Raw genomic sequence first — 22,751 nt, 5'->3', positions numbered from 1 at the left:
AGGTCCCTTTTTTCGCATAGTTCAATTCCTTCCCTTACGTAGTTCCTTTCCTTCATAGTGAATTGAAAGGAGATCATAGCAACTTAATCATTATACATGTGAGCGGGGCGTCGTCATGTCGCAGTAGCCATCTGAGGCGCGCAGGAGACGAGACACCACGACGCACATCACCAAATTATTTAGAACCCACAGTTTAAGCACCGACAGGGGTTTTATATATAACCAGAGCCGTTCTCCACGGAAAAAAGAGCCTTGTCAACAGAGGTTTTGACATGTCTGGTGGGCGTTCCACTGCCAGTGACTTTGAGATCGCGTCCCACGGTCGCGATGATGTGGACCCGCTGACGGTCCGCCAGTTTTACGGCCGAGATGGCCCCCCCTCGGAACCCCAGTGGGGCAGGCTTGGTCGAACTATCACCATGGTCGAGAGCCAGATCGAGGCGGACAGGCCAAAGACGGAGAAGGATAATACCAAACTGGGCACTTTTAGCGGGGTGTTCATCCCCACTACGCTCAATGTGCTCTCGATTCTCATGTTCCTGCGATTCGGGTTCATCATTGGCCAGGCTGGTATTCTCGGGGTGTTGGCTTTGCTGTTGCTGAGTTTCACAATTGACCTGCTCACTGTGCTGTCGATTTCGGCCATTTCTACTAATGGTACGGTCCGGGGTGGTGGTGCTTATTACATGATCAGCCGGTCTTTGGGCCCAGAGTTTGGCGGATCCATTGGCGTCGTCTTTTATATCGGCCAAATCTTGAATACGTATGTATTATTGGTGGATCCAATTGATTGTGCATTGAAGGGGGGGAGTATTATCGATGGATCCAGTTGATTGTGAATTGAGGGCTAACAAGATATAGTGGTTTAAACGTGGTGGGTTTCTTTGAACCGGTCATATCGTTCTTTGGCCAGGAGTCTGGCACGGTGGCTAATATCCTCCCAGAGTCCGTATACTGGAAGTTTTTCTACGCGACGATACTCCTCCTAGTGTGCACAGCCATGTGCACTATAGGCTCCTCGTTCTTCTCCAAATCTGGAAACGTTCTTCTCGTGTTCCTGCTGGTGTCAATTATATCTATTCCCATTTCGGTTCTGTTTAAGGCGCCATATTCTGATCCACTGCATGATGGCGCCTGGTACACCGGGCTGTCCTGGAGCACAATTAAAGAGAACTTTTTGCCAAAGTTCACAGAAGGAGCCGCCGGGAGCCAGGTTACCGGTAAGGAGAACTTCCAGGATATGTTTGGCATCTTCTTCCCGGCCACCAGCGGCATCTTCGCCGGAGCCAGTATGTCTGGAGACCTGCGCAAGCCTTCAAAGTCGATCCCCAAGGGGACGCTGTGGGGGCTTCTGAGCACGTTTGTGCTCTACTCGGTGGTCATTTTGTCCATTGGGTGCACCGTCTCTCGCGAGCTGCTACATAAAGATGTTCAGATCATCCAGAGCATCAATGTCAACCCATACCTTGTTCTACTGGGGGAGCTCTCTACGTCGCTCTACTCTTCACTAATGGGCGTAGTGGGGGCGTCGAAACTCCTCCAGGCCATTGCTCGAGATACGCTACTGCCTTTCACCAGTTGGTTCGCTAACGGTACTAAGAAAGGCGACAATCCGCTTGAAGCCATTATTTTGACGTGGGCGCTTACTCAGGCCATTCTGCTCTTCGATATTAACCAGATTGCCGTGTTTATCACCATGGCCTATCTCATGACGTTTGTGTTTACTAATCTGGCATGCTTCCTGCTCAAAATCGCCAGCGCACCAAACTTCCGACCCTCGTTCCGGTTCTTCAATTCATCCACCGCTGGCGTTGGCTCCTTTGCCTGCGTGGTGACTATGTTTGTGGCGGATGGGGCGTCGGCATCCGCCATGATCATTGTCCTTACTATGCTCTTCCTGCTTATCCACTACGTATCGCCTCCCAAGCCATGGGGAGACGTATCCCAGAGCCTGATTTACCACCAGGTGCGAAAATACCTGCTCCGTCTTAGGCAGGACCACGTAAAGTTCTGGCGGCCCCAAATCCTGCTCCTCGTAGACAACCCGCGCACCAGCTGGAGCCTGATGCATTTCTGCAACCATCTCAAAAAAGGTGGGCTGTATATCATCGGCCACGTCGTGATCACCAAGAACTTCCACGACTCGTACCCGGAGATCAAGAAGCAGAAGGACGCGTGGGAAAAGCTGCGAACCATGGGTAACATTAAGGGCTTCGTCCAGATTGGCGCGGGCCCAGATGTCGTGTGGGGCGCCCGTAACGTCTATATTGGATCTGGTCTTGGCGGCATGCGGCCAAATATCACTGTCATGGGCTTCTTCGAGAAGAGGAATTGTTACGGGGACTCCCGCAGCCTCACTTCTCCGAAGAATACCTTTCCTGACACGGTAATTGATATCGATCACCTGCCTACCGACGGATGCCGCAAGGAGCCCACCATTACTGTGCAACAATGGGTCCACATTATCGAGGATCTGCTTACCATGCAGGCAAATATCGCCATTGCCAAAGGCTTCCCCAAGCTTCAGTTCCCCGGGGATGCAAACAATACGAACTTGGAAGAAAGGCAGGGCTATATTGATCTCTACCCGATCCAGATGTCGGCCCATATCACCGACGAGCATGGCAAATTTAGCGCATTGACTACTAACTTTGATACCTATACCCTGATTCTACAAATGGGCGCCATTCTCCGAACCGTCCCGGCCTGGAAGCGCAACCACACGCTGCGGGTGATTGTGTTTGTCGAGTTTGCTGAGGACCTGGAAAACGAAAAGTCGCGAATCGGCATTCTGCTGGAAAAGCTGCGGATCAAGGCAGAGGTTGTCGTTTTGTGTTTGAGCTCGGGCCAGGTCCCGGCCTATGATACCATCATCCATGGCAAGCCAGACAGCAGCGGGCGTGTTAACAAGCTTTTTGGGGCCTACGAGTGGTGGAACGAGCTACAGGCGGTCAGAGCTGAGCTCGCCCCCAGACCGCGTCGTCGGCCGAGCTTCGCTGGGCCCAATGTCGTAAGTGGCCGCGAGATTAAGCAGGTTATGAACCGACGCAATAGGCGACACACTCTTTCTTCTCTACAGACGATGGGGGTCTCGCTTTCTATTCAGGCGAACCATTTATCAAGGGCCGATATTCAAAATGCGACCTCGGGGTTCTACGATGAGTTTGAGACGGATGTTTCCGAGGAGAACCACTCATCTCATCAGAGCACGGTCGTCCCGTCAGACAATCCGTCTGAGGCCAGTTCACGCATGGCGTCCCGCCCGTCTTCTCCGCTGATCCCAGATGTGGCTCCGTCAGAGCAGCCGGACTACTTCAGTGGATATCAATTCCCGCGTCCTGCGCCAGCTCACTCCTCCTCCTCGGCCACTGCGCCATATAACCCCCATCATACGCGGACTCCGTCTGGCCTCTCACATACGGTTACTGACCCGGATGCGCTCAAGGGGCCGTTTTCTCTTGAAAGAGCCAGCAGCACAACCGATATCCATGCTACAACGGAGCGGGTCAAACCAACTAGGCCAGAGCTGGTCACGCGGCCATCGCTAATGAAGACACTATCGCGGACCACCTCTGTGGCGGATTTGACTAAAGCCATGAAGCTCAAGCCAAGCTTCTCAGGGTTGACGATTCCAAAGCCTAGAGTCTTTGACGATGCCGATAATGGCTGCCGGACAATCATGTTTGAAGAAGCCACCGAGAAGAAGCCGAAACCGACACCGAAACCGGCTCCAGCTACCTCCGGAAGGGTCAAATTTGATGAGAGAACGCCACTGTTGTCTGAGCAGCCGTCTACGTCGTACGTATCTGCGCCAAAGCCGGTCTCCCCCGAAGAGGACAGCTATCTCTCGTTCAACGACCTGCCGGCGCGGGCACAGCATATCATTCTTAACGATCTCATGCGGACTACGTCGCAAGACTCTGCGGTTATATTCTCGACTCTACCTCCACCGGTGTTGGGCACTCATGAGAGTGAGGCGGATTCGCTTGACTATGTGGAGAGCCTGGAGCTGTGGTGCGCAGACCTGCCGCCAATTGTACTTTTACATTCGCAGTCTATGACTGTTACCACCGCGTTATAACAATAGATGAATGGAGATTATTAACCGTGATTGTGCTTTGTATCGTCCATGAGAAATGAAATAAAGAAAGCCTCGCCCAATGTCAGCTATAACAGCTATAAGAAGAAGCCTCACCAATTTCAGATGTACAAGAGCGTAGCAGGCGATGCTAAAAGTGTCAATCGCCACATAGCTGACGCAGAAATGTGTTCCACTCGCGAAAGGTGCCAGTGGGAGTGATTTTCGGGGTATCATGATTGTCATTAGAACTGTCATCATCTGAATTATCTTCATCATAATTGTCGCCATCACAATTGTCGTCCTCAGAATCGTCGTCCTCAGATTCGTACTCTTCATAATTGCAGTCATCAGAATCGGAATAAGGGTCTGGCAGTCCGTCATGTCTGTCATAGTATGCGGAAATGATATTGTTAATTTTCTGCTCGTCTTTAAAGTAATGGTCGCCCTTGTACATCAAGAACCTTAACAGCCGGGGGAAAAAGATAAACTTGTATTCTTCTTCACGGCTATCCGCAATAGCCTTAACCATTTCATAGGTCAACTTCTCAATATGCGGATTTCTTACAATAATCCGACCCGGATGAGGATCAACTCCGGGAATCAATATCGTTTCCCCATGGCGAGCGGACTGTATACCTACACCCCAAAAGTCCATGACATCCTTTTCCTCATCACTATAAAGCTCGTGCTTGGCAACAAATTTGTGCACCCACGAAGGTGAAGGTACCCACACTTTTTTATGCCTTCCCGTGAATACGCCATGGATCAGTTCAGTATTGTTTGACCTACGTTTGTCGGGCGGTATCACAGTCGCAATGATGAGTCCAATGATCCTTGAGGGGACTGCTAGACCGGTCAATCTCATCAATTGCTTCAGGAGATGTACCATATCCTCTTCCTCCTGGGGAGAGAGATAGATTGATCTCTTAGTAGCTGGTGTCGCTGAGATACCGCCCTGTTTGCGATCAAGGATCGCCTTATTCTTAGGCGGTTTATTTTCCTTTCCTTTAATCGTTTTCTTCTCCGCACCCATTGCTATGCTCGTATATCGTAGAAAAATCTGAATATTTCAATGGTATTTCGAGCACATTGCCGGTTAAAATATCCCTTGATGCGTATGTGGGGTAAAATCAGCCCAGTTGTGTCGGTACCATCCACAAAGAACGAAGTCTCACACCTACCGGAACTCCTTCAATTGTGTTTCGCTATTACCAGGCAGTGAATTGCGAATATTCATTTTGTTGTATTCATTTATTTCGGTTGCCAATTGTGATTTTTTTTTCTCGCATCTATGTTACCACTGCAGATTGAATGGGTGTTATGAACCATGACAGTAGTACTTTGTACCAGTGGACAATGAGACACATCACAATTATACCAGGATGCCTCACTAATGTCAGATATAATGGTTATAAAAAGAAGGTTCGCCAATCTCAGGGGTAAAAGAGCGTAGCAGGCGATGCTGATAGCGTTAGAGATGCTTCCTGAGGGGAGATTGCCAAAGCAGCGTTGCGCAAAAGTTCAATTGACATGGGTTCATCTCGGGTAACATATGGGAACTTTTGTAATGCTTCGTTATTCAAATGATGACCTCATCGTCATCAGAATAGCGAGAGCACTTTATCCCATGTGTGAGTCCATTACGTGCCAAGGATATCCTGTACGAATTATCGCCCACCACAACCACCAGCTTCAGTAATATACGGGCTCCGATCCTTGACCAATTAAGTAAATCCAATATATAACTGTCGTGCCTCGGGAGAGACCTTCTTTGATGAGCTCTTGTAAAATCTTGGGCAACAGGTGGATCATCATAATTGTCATCACCAGAATTGTCCTTATCAGAATTGTCCTTATCAGAATTGTCCTTATCAGAATTTTCCTGCTTCAGAATTGTCGTCATCAGTTGTCGTCATCAGAATTGTCGTCATCAGAATTGTCGTCATCAGAATTGTCGTCATCAGAATTGTCGTCATCAGAATTGTCGTCATCATAATCATCAGTAGAATATGACAGTCCCTCGCATTGGACATAGTCAAGGGCAATCGAGCGAATTTTGTCCCCATTTTCATCAAAGTAATTTTCGCCCTTGCGGTTCACGAACTTCAAGAGTAGGGGGAAAAACATTGACTTGTAATCATCATCACGGCACTCTGCAATAGCCCTAACCATTTCATAGCTCAAAGTCCTAATATGCGGATTGCGTTCAACAGTCCGCCTGATAAGTCCGGGAAAAGTATACGCCGAGCGAGCGGACTGTATTCCTCCACCCCAAAAGTTCATGCTCCTCTTTTCCGACTCACTATAAAGCTTGTGCTTGGCAACAAATTTGGTCACCCACGAAGGTGAGGGTACCCACACTTCTTTAGACTTTCCCGTGAATACATCATTGACCTTTTCTTTATTGTTTGACCTCCGTTTGTCGGGCGGAATCAAAGTCGCAATAATAAGTCCAACAATCCTTGAGGGAACTGCTGTATCGGTCATTCTGATCAATTCCCCCAGGAGAATTACAATATTGTCTTCCTCCTCGACTGTGAGATAGGTTGATTTTTTAGCAGCTGATGTCGCTGAGGGCACCCCCCGTTTGCGAGGCGGGTTATTCTCCTTGCCCTTAATCGTTTTCTTTTCCGCACCCATTACTGTTGTCGCCTAGAAAAATCTGTAAAATTCAATGTACCTTTTAGACTAATTTACCGGTCAAAATATCCCGACGCGATTGTGGGGTGAACTTCCCTGACGCCTCCTACGTTGAGATACCCTCGGGCCGCTTCAAAACGAAGGGGCACATGGACCTCCTTCCATTGATTCGTTATCAATGGCCTGTGAACTTTGATTTTTTTATTGAATTCATTTATGTAATAATAAAATGCATAAGATATAAATACATTAAAACCGCTGAGGGTAGTTACAATATTATAGTTCTAAAATCATGTCAATGCTAGCAATTATTAATCATCAAACTCCCTAACAACTTATCCATGCAGTACTGGGAACTTATCGCATGCAGTAGCGGGAAGTGCCCTTCGTGGCACGGACCTTGTCCTCAGCCGGCTCAAAGTCGTAGGCAATGGTAATATCCAAGTCTCGCGGGTTCTTGGCATTTGGCACAGACTCAAGAGAACCGTGGATCACTTCGCCATTCTTAACAGCAATCTCCTCTGACAGGTAGAACACAGTCTGCTTCCAGTGGGTGTACTTGGCATGAGGGCCAGTAGAGAACTTGACTGGCTTGTGGCACCGCGAGAACTCGATATCGAACCATGCAATCACGGCGTGGACAATATCGTTTCGTCGCGCTCGCAGCTGGAAGTCCCGCTTGAACGCCAGGTCCTCAATTTTAACAGTGTACAGATCAATCTCAAAGATAGGGCACGGGTCGGTCACTACAGCGCGCAGCTCGACAGTATCCACCAAAGGCTCGGCCAGCGCAATCTCCTGGAAAGGAGTATAATCAAACCCGTACACATTCTTCCAGAACCCAATCTTCTCCTCCTTGTACTCGCCGTCCTCGAGGCCAGCAGTGTAGATGGTCGCCTTATCCGGGAAGATGAGGCCTCCCTCAACAAGGTACTTGTCTCGGGCAACCAGGACGGTGTCCAGCATGGATTCGTAGAGCAGGAAGTAGCCCATCCACTCGGAGATGATGATATCTACCTTAGGGAATGGCAGCTCGACCTCCTCCATCTTGCCTTTGAGCAGCGTGATCTTGTCGCCGAGACCATTCAGCTTGACAATCTGCTTAGCCATGTCGATGATATTGGACATATCAACACCAATGACGTGCTTGGCACCAGATCGCGCGGCAAACATGGACAGAATGCCCGTGCCGCACCCGACATCAAGCACTACCTTGTCCTTGAACAGGTGTCGGTTCTGGTAAATGGCATTCCGGTACGAGATGGTCCGGACGTCGTCCTTGAGCATCTCCTCGTGGATGCCGAAATGGTCATACGACGAGAAATAATGCTGCTCAGAGTAACTGAGTCCGTCTTTTTTAGTTTGTTCTTCTGACATTGCGGGTTGATAATGATGAGTTTCGCTGATAAAAAAAAATTCTTTTCACCTGCGATTGTCTCTCGCGCACGATAGTACAGCCTCACCACCACCTTTTTTCGGCCGTTTGTTATAAGCGATACCAGTGAAATATTTCATTTTACTGCCGTTGTATAGATTTTTGAGAGGGTTTTTTAAAAAAATCTTGTCAATTCTACATTGAGATACGGACTGTGAATAATTTATGATAGCAGATCTTGATATTTACAGCGTAGGCCGAAAAAGACCCTATGCCAAGGCTGGAACTTCATATTCTCTAAATCAACTCCCACGACTTACAGTCGGGCAATTGAATCTGTAAATTTGGCATATTATCCGTACCCACATTAGAATTGAAAAGAGATTAATGGAATTTTGGTACGCAGGTACCAATGATATTTATATGATCAGCACAAACCTTCAATCTGGTATTACTGGTAGCGTAATTACTGCTCATTCGCACAACTTACAATACGGTAATGTATCACAAGTATAATTGTTTGGATGACTATTGGCTGCAATTGGCAGTTGAGCATGCTTCCATGCTATGGTAGAAGAAATACCGGTATACATAAATACATTAGGATTATACCAGGTAGAACTTCAATTAAATACCGTAAGAGTGGGTTCTGCTTTGAGCGTGTGCCAGATCCTTTTGTTCCTAGATGGATTATTTGAGCGGCGGAAGAAGATGGAAGTGGAAGAGATGGAAGGGGTGGAGAAGGGATGAAAGGGATGGGAGGCCGCCGGTAAATGGAATGCTGTCGATCAGATTCTGGATGCCGTCGATGAAGATGCTCTCCCCGACGGTCCATACGGCGTCAAAAGTGGCAAGGAGCTCGTTGGAGCCACACCAGATGGCGCCGTCCATTGGGCTAAGTTACCTTGTACTTAAATATTACCCATCTACATTGTACTACCGGTACTTAACACTACCCGTTGCATATTATATGCCCAAGCATCCTTTACATTTTACTTTATCCTTATAGTATTACACTCCCTCACTTAATGAAGCGGAATCTTGGGCAAGAATGCACCTGACTGAAAATTCAGGCACTGATTAGTTACGAGAGGCAGGGGGTTACATCTTAACTTGCCGGAGACTGGGCCGGCAGTATTATGTTCCCCCCATAGGCACGATACATTACAGCTGTCAATACGTGAATAGACAGGATCCATCGCCATACATCTGGGGCACAACGATCGCCTATTCGACCAACCACCAACTACCAGCCACTAGCTGACAAGCGGATTCAATTCCATGGATCGTGAGCCGCACAGCTGGCTTGCAGGTAGAGTGGGGGGCGGTGACGTTGTACAGTATGACGACTACTGAGCACCGCGTAACACTTGTACCGTGTCTGAAAAATATGCGGCGGCGGAGGAGGGGTCCGATAACGGCTCAAATAAATACGAAATTGAAGGTATTTTTACCATAATAGAAGTAGTAGATGTGAATATTTACAGCTGGATTTTGGAGAAGAAAAATACCAGTATCGTAGCATCCAATATATTAAAAACCCGAAACAAGTGAGGGGACGTAGGGAGCCTAAAACGGCTGTAAGGCATAGGATACGCAGCCTTCTGCAGAATCCCAATGGTCGGTGACTAAAACCGACTTTGCTATACATACGTACCGTTACCCACTTCTATTACGACAGTCCAGGGACACTGTGGGAAGAAAAAAAAAATTGTTGGTTACAGTAGTTTGTGCTTTTCTGAGGCTTTCCAGCTAGCTGTGGGCGTGTATACTAGTACCAGCGCTTACTATACTATACTATACTTCTAAACTGCACAGTAGGCTGTCGAAGCAAGAAGTTAATACGCATACTTGCTACGGACTACTGTTATCCTCGACGATAGGGCTACCTTATTAGACCGTTAACCGCTTCATCCATCATAACCATATATTCAACTACCCTAATTATTACCCTTGCCCCCTGAGGATAAGCCGGCCTTGGGAATTTATTACGACACTTAAACCTGAATAAAAGTCGGGTATCGGTATTATCTATGATGTCGGCTACTACGACTAATGCACACCCGAGTCTGTCGTACTCGTCGGCAACGGTAAGTCTACAATCTATTGCTTATTTGGGTTATCTCTAACGGGGGGTTAGAAGCAAATCGGCAAGATAGAGAAGCCGAAGCGGAAGAAGACGTCCAGAGCATGTATCCACTGCCAGAAAGCTCACGTCACCTGCGACGAAGGTATGTACACCATCTTTGGACCAAACTTGTTTGAGCTGAACCGGTTGAACTGCGCAATCTGAACTGATTGTTCCGTTGAACTATCTAATAGCCTGCACTGGATGGACTGGCTGAACTGTTTAAAAATGAACCGGTTGGACCATTTGAACTGATTAAGCTGGCCTTAAACAACAGCAAGTTTTAAAAGCCTGAACCGGTTGGACACCAGTTGGACACCAGTTGGACACCAGTTGGACACCAGTTGGAATGTTTAAACTGGCCTTAACTGGATGGGTATTTAAACTGTTTAGTACTAGCTGGAACTGGTTGGACAGGTTAAACTGTTTAAACTGATTTCAGCTGGTTGGACATATTGAACTGTTTAAATAACCTGAATCATTTGGACCGGTTGGACCGTTTAAACATGTTTTTTGCTGGTTAAATGGACTCAAACGGTTGAGTTCGAACTTGTTTGGGTTATTGTCGATACTTTGGAACTAACAATAATAGGCCGCCCTTGCCAGCGGTGCATCAAAAAAGGATGCGAGGCGTCATGCCACGACGGGGTTCGTAAAAAGGCCAAATACCTCCAGGACAGTATCCTCGAGGGTGGGGGACGACCACCTAAGCGAAAACTGTCCAACGACCGTGGCCCCCAGTGGAACACCATTCTCAACCCCTCAGCGGCAATGCAGGTGCCCCAAATTCCCAGTAGTAAACTCCAATCGCTCCCACCGACACCGCCAGATCCCCAGCTGAGGTACAAGCCGCAGCCTATCGCCAGCGCCATCCGGGATGATCCCCTGGCCGACCTCAACATGACATACAACGACTTTGGGTCGCGCACTGCGAACCTGGAGTACTCAATTCTCAGCAACATCCTGCAGGCGACCGGTACGGACCTGAGTGCCGCCGGGTTAGACGACTCGGGGAACCCTCTCATAAACACTCTGACGACCCCCGAGTCGTCGGATTCCCCACTAACCGCGAGCCTGCCGCCATGGCAACATTCCCACCCTCAAACGCAGACGCAGGCGCAAACACAACAACTGGTGCAAATGTTGGGGTCCTCCCCGATCGCGTCTGAATATGAGCAGAAGCGTCCCGAGGACGTCTACTCCAGTGTTACCCAGCCATTCCCATACACCCAGGGCTACCACGGGCTGATCGCGTACCTGCGGTCGAGGTTCGGCCGGAAACACCTGATGCATATGGCCCAGGCCATGGCGGCGTATCGGCCGAGCTTTATCGCGACCACCAAGACGCTGAAAGAGGAGGACCTTATCTTCATGGAGAAGTGCTTCCAGCGGACATTGCTCGAGTTTGAGAAGTTCATTGCGTCCTCGGGAACCCCGACCGTTGTATGGCGCCGTACTGGCCAGATCGCAGCTGTCGGCAAGGAGTTCTGCATCCTCACCGAGTGGTCCCGTGAGCGGCTCCTTACTCAGCAGACATTCATTGTAGAGCTCATGGACGACAAGAGCGTCATTGATTACTTTGACGTGTTCAGCCGCCTTGCTTTTGGCGATTCCCGCGGTGTCACCATGACCGAGTGCACGCTGTTAAAGCCAGACGGCACTAGAGTGCCCACTGCTTGTACTTGGACCGTCAAGCGTGACGTTTTTGATATCCCCATGATGATTATTGGCAATTTCCTGCCAATTCTTTCCTAATACTAACGACCCTGTATTTTAACGACCCCCTTTATGAATGGCTCCTTTTTATATGTAGGAATCTCCTTTATATATACATAAGCCCAGTCACTGACTGACTGAATACGCGATAAATCGTGGGGATCTCCGAAGTACCAACATGCAGGATGCGCTATACTTCTACTGATACAGTGTAATGCATGCACGATATGATCCCGAAGTTTTACTACTGAGTACACCTACAAGTAATCGGAGAAGTAAATCAAAGAATCACAGCTGCATTGCGCATGTAACTTGGTACAGTGTAAATCTCAAAGACTTGATTCTGCGCTATAGTTGCACCTAGATGATGTTATTATTGTAGTGGGTACCCCCTGTCCGATCGGAGATTGAATGGATCCCACTATCGCGGAACTGTCCATCCGACGGAGGCATTGAATATTCCGACCTTTGTGTCCATAGGTTATATCCAAATACTAAACGTTCTATTCCAGCTGCAATATTTAAAGGATGCTGGTGTGGGTGTTGCTGCTGTTCTCACCTCTCCTGCTATACGTCCGCCGGATTTATTCCTACTACTCCTATAAGCGCAAAGCCGGGGCCTATCCCGTAGGAGATCCCTGCATCGAAACCACCAGGTACCTCCACATAGATACCATCATCAATGCTCTGTCAGCAAATCGTAGGCACAAGCTGTGCACTCACATAGCGGCCCGAGCCAACTCCAGTGGCAGGCTCACCACGCTGCGCAACGCAATTGACGGTCTGACTGTGATGACAATTGATCCGGAGAATATCAAGGCAATGCTTTCGACTCAGTTCAAGGAATTCGATCTTGGAACGCGGTACCCCCAATTGAAGCCACTCCTTGGAGATGGCATCTTTACTCTCAGCGGGGACGGATGGTTCCATTCCAGGGCTATGCTTAGACCGCAATTCACGAAAGACCAGGTAGCCAACTTGGCTGGGTTTGAAAAACACGTGGACCGCTTGCTGGGCTTGTTCGAGTCATCCACGAAGGATGGACAGGTTATAGATGTTCAGCCTTTCTTTCACTCCTTAACACTCGACTTTTCCTGTGAGTTCCTTTTCGGCGAGGACATTAAGTCGCTAATTGGCGGTCGTGAAGACCTCACGTGTGATCCAAATGAGTTCCAAGACGCATTCGACGCAGCCCAAGAGTTTGTCATGACCCGATCGCAACTTGGTAGCCTTTATTACCTGTACGACTCTTTCAAGTTCCGCCGAGACATCAAGGTCTGCAAAAAGTTCGTTGAAAGGTTCGTCCATAAGGCATTGAATATTCATGACGGCGTAAAGGAAGATGGCCGATATGTGTTTATCAATGCTCTGGCTAAGCAGACCCAGGATCCAGTTGTATTGCGGGATCAATGCCTCAATGTTCTTCTTGCTGGAAGAGACACCACCGCCTCTTTGCTTTCCCTTTCGGTGTACCTCCTGGCGCGGCATAAAGACGTCTGGGCATCTCTGAGAAGGCATGTACTTCACCAGTTTGGGCATGCCAAGGATGATATCACATATGACGGGCTGCGAAGCTGCCAGTATCTCAAAAACTTCATCAATGAAGTAATGCGGTTCTACTCAATTGTTCCATTCAACTTCAGACACTGTAACAGAGATACTACTCTGCCGCGAGGCGGCGGACCTGAAGAGTTGGAACCAGTGTTCGTTCCAAAGGGCACTACTGTCTACTACATACCCTACGCAATGCATCGCTCGCCCAAGTTCTGGGGCGAAGACGCACATGAGTTCAACCCCGATCGATGGAACGACAAAAAGAACAGTCCATCTCACCCGTGGGCGTTTATTCCGTTCAATGGTGGCCCGCGTGTATGCATTGGCCAGCAATTGGCCCTTGCGGAGACTTCCTACACCCTGGTGTGCCTCATCCAGCAGTTCAAAGATATTTCTTCCCCGCCCGGCGTCCTAGAAGTACCTTTCAAAGAACGAGTAGGTCTAATTCTAACTTCCGGAGACGGAGTACGGGTCTCGTTTACCCGTGACGACAACCGGGCTATTTAAACCAGACAGAAAGTAAACTTGCTACGGAGATTGAACAAATAACCTCCACGTAGCGAGCCATGGGAGCTCAAGGGCTGGCCTCGAATACGCTCCTTTGTGTAGTAATGGGGGGACCAATCCTTCCAAATTCTCCCCTTCCTGGGGCTCTGCTACGCGGACATTTGAGCTGTTACTGAGTATTTGTAACAAGTTTGTTACGGCTGGGGATTTGTCACAGTTAGGGAGTATGTTACAGCGTAACAAAACCTTTATCACGTTGTTACCATCCCAAGATACGGAGGTCTGGGGGCTGGCCCCCAGCTACGGGAGCTCGAGGGCTGGCCCTCGAATACATTCCTCTGCTAGCACAATACTAATGCTGCGCGAAGATATCGTAGCGCAATTATTAGACTATAAAGAATAAACAGACTAAAGATCAAACTGGAGGTGGACTCAAATCAAAATCATTATCATTACCCGTTCATATATAAACATTAATACTCTAACATCTCCTTTGCATTCTACAAGTTCTTAAGAAGAGACTCTCGGTCCTCGACGGACAAGCTCTTCAAAGCCTCAGCCAAAGTAGCTATCGCAGCCTCGCCGTTAGCGGATCGGATCAGCGAGTTGAATGCCTGGATACCCGCCTCCTTCTTGATCTGAGCAAGCTGGGCAGAAATCTTCTCCTGGTTGCTCTCAAGGAACTCGACAACCGCTCGGTCGTCCTCCTCATCGACCTGAGAGGCATACCACGACTTGAGTCGGGCAACCTGCTCGAGCCGGTTGGAGGATGGCAGGCTATCAGCAATTCGCTTGATCAAGTACTCCTCGTTGAGTCGACGTCGGATTCGCCAGAAGAAGTATCGTCGGGCATTCTTCCACACCAGCTCCTTTCGAATGACGTTCTTGGCAAGCATTCGGCCGGATCGGTCGTGCAGATCGGCAAACTGAACCGAAATCTGCTGGTAGATCGGCAGCAGCTGCTTCTCTCGCTTGTTGAGCTGCACCTTAACGTCGCTGAGCTCATCGGCGCTGAGGTCCTTTCGCTCCGCCTGCTCAGCAAGCTCGGCGTACTTCGCATCGAGACGCTTCATAGTCGCCACAAGCTTGTCCTTTCTGAACTTAATACCCACCATACCTTCTGGTTCGAGGACACCCGCACGCGATTCCACATCAGCATACATTTCCATCATGTCACTGTTAATGGTTGGATCAACAACAACCCAGGAACCGCCTCGGAGCTCACCGGTAGGTGGGATATAAGTCATAATCGGCTGCTTGTAGTCGACAAGAGCATCCACAATGAACGAACCGTACTTGAGCACCTCATTGTACATGTCTCGCTGGCCACCAGAGAAACCTCGCCAGTTGGCCAGGATCATGAGCGGCAGTTCCTCACCGTTGTTGAAGTCCCGGATCGCCTGGGCAGTCTTGAATGCAGAGTTTGGATACCACACCTGGCCCGCCTCCTGGACCATCATCTCGGTCGAGTCTGGGTTGGCTGGATCAGCAGGGAACAGGTTCTCCACCAGTCGCGTCTCAACACCAATAACACCAAATGGAATACCGCCAAGTCGTGCTCGGCCCACTACAACACCCTTAGCCCAGCCAGACAGAGTCTCCTGGAAGGAGTCCTTATCAAAGAGACCAGCCTCGTATTCGCCATCATCGGTGGTTCGGCCGCCAATGAGCCATCGCACGTCGTATGCCTCCTGTCGGACTGGCTGGAACTCAACGTCTCGGTCCCACTTGTCGCCAGTCTCGAGAATTGGCACTGGCAGGTTTCGCTGGGCTGGAACGTAGGACATCCACTCAATAATCTTCTGCACACCAGCCAGGTCGTCGTCAGCAGTAAGGTGAGAAACACCATTTCGGTACATGATCTGGGTGCCACCAAGCTGCAGGTTGGAGGTGTAGACCTCTCGACCCAACAGCTTGTTGATGGCTGGGGCACCGGTAAGGATGATTGGCTGGCCCTCGATCTGAATGGCTCGCTGGCCAAGTCGCACCAGGTAGGCACCGATACCGACGGATCGGCAGGTGACAAGAGTGATGGTGAAGATGTCCTTGTACGCTCGCGAAGTGGCACCGGCAATAAGACCAGAGCCCCGCAGGCACTCTACACCAAGACCGTCCTCAAGACCGACAATAGTGGTGATCTTGAATCGAGTCTCGCCGTTCTCGACGATCTTTTCCACCTGGACAGTGTCCTTGTACTTGTTTTCCAGAGACTCATAGACCTCTGGGGTGAAATAGAGGTATCGGAACCCGGCCTCAGGCTTGTTCTCGTCGTTCCAGGCAACCGAGAAGAGCGGCACCAGCTCGTCGGCAATGCCGATTCGGGCACCAGAGTTAGCAGACAGGTAGACTCGTGGGATACCCTCCTTTCGGGCAAGCTCAGTGACCAGGTGGAAGAAGCTGTCCTCCTGTGGACCAAAGGAGCCAATCCTGAAAGTGATATCGTTGGCAATGACCACAAACTTTCGGCCCTGGGGGTATTCTGGAGTCTTGGCGGTGAACTTCCAAGCAACCATACCAATGGTGTTGACACCTGGCTCTCGAGTAATCTCGTTCAGCTCGGTACCGCTCTCATCCATAATGAGCTCCTGGTAGCTGAAGAAGTCTCGGGGCAAGGCTCGGTCGTACTTCTTCCACTGCGAGGCAATGGCCTGTCGGAACAGCTCTGGGAAATCGTAACAGTAAGTAGTGCCCATGAGGTGAGCCTTGTATCGCTTTGGCTGGAGCCACTCCTTGGTTGGGTATGGAGTGTTGATGGACCGCAGGTGCATGTTGCCTGGCTTGCCCAGGGACTTGAACACCCACTCGCCCTTATCGTTCTTAACTTCAGCATAGAGCTCGCTCTGCACCACGTAGCCAGACACGTTGTTAATCATGGCCCGCAGTGGGTAATTGACGCCGGTCTCTGGGTCGGTCACCATGATTCGGATCTCAGCGCCAGTAACTCGCAGTCGCCACAGCCGTCGGCCGAATCGCTCAAGGAAGCCGCCAAACGCAGCCTCAACCTCTTCTGGCACCAGCGGGAACACAGCTGTGAAGTTGATGAAGATGTGGTTCATATCAGAGTTAGTAGTGTCAATAACCTCGAGAGCGTCCAGAATATCGCTCATGAGCCGGTTAGCCTCAGAAATGAGGTACTCAGGAGTCGAAATATCGTCTCGGATTCGGCCTGGTCGCACGAGACCTCGCGTGAAGAATCGTCGGTCGCTCGACGAGTTCTTGGCCACCGCCTCGTAGACGTGGATGTTTCGATTGTCGGTGAACACTGGCTTGATGTCGAAGTTGGACAGTCTCCCGAGCTCAAGCTGGAAGGCAAGAGCTGGCTCAATGTGTCGGATAGTCTTGTCTTCAACGTAGTCTGGGCCTCGGAAGGTGAAGTACTTTGGATAAGCACCGTCCTTGTTGCCCATGGTGAAGGTGAGTCGTCGCACGCCGTGGGCAGCCAGATCTTCCTTAACATCCTCAAGAGCCTCGTTGACTCGAGCAAGAAGAGCGTCATCGGTAAGATCAGGCTCAACCTCGCTTACAACAATGTTGCAAATATTATAGAGCTGCTGGCCCTGGCCTGGCTTGTTGGCGCCCTGAAGTCGCTCCTTGGCAATAGAGCCAACCGCCTTCATCTCAATGCCATCTCGCCGTGGGAAGAACTCCAACGCTCGCGACAGGGCCTCCTCAATATCCTCGAGAACAGCCGCCGGGGAGATGACACCAGTTCGCAGCGGCGAAGTATCGGACTTATCCACCATGAAACTCAAGTCAGAGACAGAGATAGCCCGCGAAACGTTAGTTGGTCGACCGGGAGAGCCATTGCTGGTAGTCTCTCGAGACACAGAGTTGTAAGCAGCGTTGCTGAGAGCTGGGAGCTTGAATCGGTAGCTGACCGCTGGAGACTCGCCGGCATCCTTGTGGTAGGACAAGTCGACAATCTGGTAAGCCCGGCAAGCTCGTCGCACGTACAGTTCCAAGGCAGCCAGAACCACATACGGGTCGTTGTGCTTGAAGAACTGGGTCAGCACATCAAATACGGTGTACTTGGAGTCAATAACCTCCTTAAGAACCTCAACGTTTGGAGTTCGTCGCTCGAACCCGACCTCGCCGTAGCTGGTCTCAACAACAGAGGATCGCAAAATGTGCTCCAGCTGGTCGGTTCGCTCCTTAAGCGATGGCAGGGCGCACTGGATAAGGATCTCTCGCGCCTTGAGCACCACCTTGGCGGTGGCTCGGCTCTCTAGCTCGACAATCTCCTTGAGCACCGGTCGCAGGAACTGGGCGACCCTGGCGCTGTCGGTTCGCGATGGCTGGTACTCGTCGAGGATAGCGAGGATGAGGTTGTTCTTGGCGCCCACTCGGGAGTGCGAAAGGACGGTAAGGACAACGCTCTTGAGATCGCTCTTGTTCTGGTCTCGCAATCGAAGGATAACGTCCTCCTCTCGGGAGTTTGGACCGCTGAACAGCTTCTCAGTGTCATAGTACTGCTGCAAAAGGTCGCTCATGACCTTGAACTCGTGGGCAATGAGGCCCTCAGAGTATCGCTCGCAGATAGACACAAGCGGGGCAACAGACTGTCGGTATACAAGCTCGTCGCTAGCAGAGTGTGGGGCGTACTTCTCAAAGGTCTTAAGCAGCTGCTTGGCTGGGAACTCGGCCTGGCGGCTCTTGGACTTCTCAACAGTGGATCGCAGGCTGGCGTCCAGCTGTGGCGAAAGTCGCGAGTGCAAAGCAGAGGCCTGCTGCTGCCACTCACCGTAAGGCAATTCTGGGTCTCGCAGAACCTCAAGAAGCTCCTTGAGCGAGGAGTTCATAACAACCTGATTGTCAAATCCGGACAGAATGTTCTTCATGACAGCCAAAAGGACGTGGAACCGCTGGAAGCATCGCGAGCCAGTGACTCGTGGCGAGCCGTACTCTGGAAGCTGGCCTTCGAACGGCTTGGCGTGCTTAACTCGCGACGGGTCGGCCAGAGTCATCATGGCAAGGATATCACCAGCCTGGAGAGTGGACCCAGGCTGCTTGATTGGCTGGATGATACCGTCCTCCTGGGCAACCAGAGGCATGTACATCTTCATAACCTCAACTTCAGCGTATGGCTGGCCAGCCTTGATGCTCTCGCCGTCCTCAACCAGGAACTTGACGAGCTTACCAGGGGATGGAGTTCGCAGCTGGGTTGGGTCATTCTCGGCCTCGAGAAGGCAGGTCTTGGAGTCAACAGAGATTCGAGTGGCTCCAACCTCGTCCTTCCAGTAGACGTTGTGGGACTTAGCGTCCAGAGCAACCAGCAAACCGCCATCGGAAAGGGCTCGGACACCCACCTCGACCTTTGAGCCGTTGATAAACAAGGTGTACGAGTCGAGGGAGGATCGCGTGGCGGTGAACTTGTATCGAGTACCCTCGTAGATAAAGTCGATGGAGAACAGAGACTTGAGCATGTCCTTGGTTGGGGCCTGGCCACGCTCGAGGGAAGCCATGTAGTCGGTGATGCTCTTCTCAGACTCAATGTGGGCCTTGGTCACGGCACCGCAAATAACCGCGAGATACGGATCAGGTCGCTCGGCAGTGAGCTTCTTGGAGATGAGCTCGTCCAGCCAGCCAGTAGTGATCTTGTTCTCCTCGAAGTCTGGAGTCTCAAGCAGCTTGATAAGGTACTCGACGGTGGTTCGGAAGTCACCTCGAATGGAGAGCTCCTTGAGGGCCACGACCATGTGCTTTCGCGAGGCGGATCGGTTCTCGCCAAACGCGAAGATGTGGCCGAACTGAGAGTCGCTGAACGAGTGAATGTTACCCTGGTTACCCACAGAGAAGTAACCCCACACGTTGGAGCTGGATCGGAAGTTAAGCTCGTGCATCATACCGCCAGATGGCTTGAAGCCCTCGCCTGGGTCCTCAGAGGTGATTCGGCATGCAGTAGTGTGGCCCTTTGGAGTTGGTCGTCGCTGGCTCTTTCGGCCCAACTCGGTGGAGAAGTCAAAGTCAATCTCGGTCTTGGCGTGAGGGTCGACACCGTAGAAGAGTCGGATGTCCTTGACGTTATGCAGCGGGATACCCATGGCAATCTGGAGCTGGGCAGCTGGCAGGTTGACACCAGTAACCATCTCGGTGGTTGGGTGTTCAACCTGGAGACGTGGGTTCAGCTCGAGGAAGTAGAACTTGTCGTCCTCGTGAGAGTAGAGATACTCAACGGTACCAGCCGAGACGTAGCCCACGAGTCGACCGAGTCGCACGGCGGCTCGCTCCATGGCAGTGAAGGTCTCTGGCTTGGCAATGGTTACCGGAGCCTCCTCAATGATCTTCTGGTGTCGTCGCTGGACGGAGCAGTCTCGACCAAACAGGGAGATGTTGTTACCGTACTGATCAGCGAGCAGCTGAACTTCCAAGTGTCGGGCGTTGCCGGCGAGCTTCATAATGAACACGGGAGAACCTGGGATCTCTCCCACGACCTGGCTGTAAAGCGAAACGAAGTCCTCTTCTCGGTCCACCTTTCGGATACCCTTACCGCCACCACCCTCGGAGGCCTTGATCATGACCGGAAAGCCAATCTTCTTGGCCTTCTCGAGGCCGTCCTGGGGGCTGGTGCTGCAGCCGAGCTGGTAGATATCGTCTGGCACAGAGACGAGGCCGGTCTTCTCGTCGGTCTTGACCTGGTTAACGCCAGTACCGGACCACGGAATACACGGCACTTCGGCGTGCTGGGCAACAATGGTGGAAGAAATCTTGTCACCAAGGGATCGCATGGCGGAACCTGGCGGGCCAATGAATACGATCTTCTTTGGGGATCGGGCCAGGGACTCTGGCAGATCGGGGTTCTCAGAGGCGTGACCCCAGCCGGCCCACACGGCCTGGACGTTGGTTCGTTCGGCCACGTCGACAATGAGCTCGACGTTGGCGTAGTTGTTGTTGTTGGTACCGCCTGGCACCTCTACGTACTGATCCGCCATTCGGATATAGTCGGCGTTGGCCTGGAGATCCTCTGGGGTGGCCATGACCGTGAAGGAGATGGCTCGCTCATCGCCAAACGTCTCGTAGGCCCATTTCCTCACGGATCGGATCTCTTTTACGGCAGCAATACCGTTATTAGCAATGAGGACCTATTCTGTTAGTTACCAATTTCCTTATAATCATCATTGAACCAAAGCATTATGAGAATTTTTTCGGTGATCCGCTAGACGAAAATTCTTCATTTCACGATCTAAAGCAAACCATTTGATGTTTTTCCATGATATGATATAGAAACCATTTGATGTTTTCCAAATATCATGAAAAGATACAAATCATTTGGTGCTTTTTCACATAGAATCTTCAAGCTTCACCAAAGTATTCCAAAATACAAAGTTTCAAGATTGAAATTTTGTTATCACTTACCGAGTTGATGACAGTGTGACCGCCATGAGACTGGACAAAGTCCTTAACAGCCGAGTTCTCGGCTCGTTCGAGAGAGTTCAAGCCCTTGAAGTGGTCGGGCAACCGGGTATGGTCGTATTTGCCTGGTTCTGTGAAAGTAGCCATTGTGCAACGGTTCAGCAGCCTACCATATGTTAGCATTTTCCCATCAAATATTGGCGAAAGAACTTACCAGTGAAATATTCCTGTTCTAACAGGTCGGTGCGATACAATTCGTGGTACAGCTAGTGTCGGATTAAAAAATCGTACACGGACTGAGCTGAATATCGTTGATTAGATATAAATAATCAGGTAAGTAATTTTTTTTCCAGAATGGATTATCCTCTTCAAAATCTACGCCCCTCTAAGCGTTTCTAGATATTGAAAGAATTTTACAAAATTCCAAAAATCCAAGGGAAGTGAAGTATTATAAAATAAAAAAAAGGTCTTCTCGGGGAAAAGGAAATAGAAGGTGGCCGCTCGTGTGTATTTTAATTCAGATTACGCTTATACAGGCTGCTTTCGGATCCGACACTGCGTGTGTTGTACCTCACCACCGAAAGTTTGTTGGCTAATCGCTTGGAATGAAATTTGTTGCGTCGAGGCGAGACGAAGCAGCCATGCGATGGGTTTCACAGCCGCACCATAGTGCGCGCGCTGGCTGCACCGTTGGGACGTGTCGAGGGGCTCTCAACAGGACGAGAAATTGGGGCAAACTGCGCTGTCGAAGGGGCCCAACAAACCAGCCGCTGAGACAGCGAGACTCGACAGCCTTCTCTGGGGACGCACGTTACATTGCTACTGCATACGGATTATTTTGGCCGCTTACTTCCGACTGTATTGGTAGGTTTAACGTGCGCAGCCAGGGCTGAGCGAGGGTGATCTTTGGCCATTTAGTGTTAATTCGTTGGGAGATATCGTATCGGATCTTGATTATATGGTAGTTAATGTGTTCGGATCCAAGATCCGGGGAGGGGAGGCGGCTGGTGCGTATCTCATAAATGTATTTAGAAGTACCGGTATTGTGCCAGAACTGTAGAAGTAGAACAGTTAAATGTTTTCGAATGTTTCGATATATTGTAAGAATATAAGGGTTATCTATTTGTCTGTATGGATATCGCCCACGTATATACCAGGATGATCTTGAAAAAGCAGAGGTCCCCCTGAAAAAAAATGAAAAATGGAGAGTGTATCAAATTGCCGCAGTGCGTACGGCAGGGATGTTGGGCTATATGCAATAAGGGTAGTGATAGGCTAACCCTGTGCATATGCGGGTACATTTTTTGCCGCGCAACGTGCGGCGGTACCGGTATATGGTACCGTGAAACGTGCGGCTGAGGAATATGGTATATGTTATAACAATAGTAGCGATCCTGGGA

At 50.2% G+C, this 22,751-nt stretch overlaps 7 protein-coding genes across 7 annotated transcripts; 3 read left to right on the top strand and 4 right to left on the bottom strand.

Moving 5' to 3' along the window:
- Positions 1 to 272: 272 nt before the first annotated feature.
- VHC1 (Vhc1p) lies at positions 273 to 4,081 on the top strand (the record flags this gene model as incomplete). The annotated part of the gene is made up of 2 exons (XM_076682309.1): positions 273 to 763; positions 862 to 4,081. The coding sequence occupies 2 exons, from the start codon at positions 273 to 275 to the stop codon at positions 4,079 to 4,081; spliced, it is 3,711 nt and encodes a 1,236-aa protein (XP_076543555.1).
- A 157-nt stretch (positions 4,082 to 4,238) lies between these two features.
- TRVA0_002S03972 (uncharacterized protein) lies at positions 4,239 to 5,114 on the bottom strand (the record flags this gene model as incomplete). The annotated part of the gene is made up of 1 exon (XM_076682308.1): positions 4,239 to 5,114. One exon carries the CDS (start codon positions 5,112 to 5,114, stop codon positions 4,239 to 4,241), a length of 876 nt encoding a protein of 291 aa, XP_076543554.1.
- An 869-nt stretch (positions 5,115 to 5,983) lies between these two features.
- On the bottom strand, positions 5,984 to 6,721 carry TRVA0_002S03950 (uncharacterized protein; the record flags this gene model as incomplete). The annotated part of the gene is made up of 1 exon (XM_076682307.1): positions 5,984 to 6,721. The coding sequence occupies one exon, from the start codon at positions 6,719 to 6,721 to the stop codon at positions 5,984 to 5,986; it is 738 nt and encodes a 245-aa protein (XP_076543553.1).
- A 357-nt stretch (positions 6,722 to 7,078) lies between these two features.
- On the bottom strand, positions 7,079 to 8,098 carry HMT1 (protein-arginine omega-N methyltransferase HMT1; the record flags this gene model as incomplete). Its single annotated transcript, XM_076682306.1, has 1 exon — positions 7,079 to 8,098. One exon carries the CDS (start codon positions 8,096 to 8,098, stop codon positions 7,079 to 7,081), a length of 1,020 nt encoding a protein of 339 aa, XP_076543552.1.
- Positions 8,099 to 10,129: 2,031 nt separating this feature from the next.
- ERT1 (transcription activator of gluconeogenesis) lies at positions 10,130 to 11,979 on the top strand (the record flags this gene model as incomplete). The annotated part of the gene is made up of 3 exons (XM_076682305.1): positions 10,130 to 10,186; positions 10,237 to 10,327; positions 10,817 to 11,979. The coding sequence occupies 3 exons, from the start codon at positions 10,130 to 10,132 to the stop codon at positions 11,977 to 11,979; spliced, it is 1,311 nt and encodes a 436-aa protein (XP_076543551.1).
- Positions 11,980 to 12,762: 783 nt separating this feature from the next.
- Positions 12,763 to 14,001, top strand: TRVA0_002S03884 (cytochrome P450; the record flags this gene model as incomplete). The annotated part of the gene is made up of 1 exon (XM_076682304.1): positions 12,763 to 14,001. One exon carries the CDS (start codon positions 12,763 to 12,765, stop codon positions 13,999 to 14,001), a length of 1,239 nt encoding a protein of 412 aa, XP_076543550.1.
- Positions 14,002 to 14,501: 500 nt separating this feature from the next.
- ACC1 (acetyl-CoA carboxylase ACC1) lies at positions 14,502 to 21,937 on the bottom strand (the record flags this gene model as incomplete). The annotated part of the gene is made up of 3 exons (XM_076682303.1): positions 21,566 to 21,937; positions 21,355 to 21,517; positions 14,502 to 21,080 (listed from the first exon to the last, which is right to left on the bottom strand). The coding sequence occupies exons 2-3, from the start codon at positions 21,496 to 21,498 to the stop codon at positions 14,502 to 14,504; spliced, it is 6,723 nt and encodes a 2,240-aa protein (XP_076543549.1). The 5' UTR covers positions 21,499 to 21,517; positions 21,566 to 21,937.
- Between the last annotated feature and the right edge of the window lie 814 nt (positions 21,938 to 22,751).

Source organism: Trichomonascus vanleenenianus (genome assembly GCF_965637985.1).
Source record: "Trichomonascus vanleenenianus strain CLIB 3782 genome assembly, contig: TRVA0_002S, whole genome shotgun sequence".
NCBI lineage: Eukaryota > Fungi > Ascomycota > Dipodascomycetes > Dipodascales > Trichomonascaceae > Blastobotrys > Blastobotrys vanleenenianus.
The sequence above is the reverse complement of the archived record's forward strand: the minus strand, read 5'-3'. Positions and strand labels throughout refer to the sequence as shown.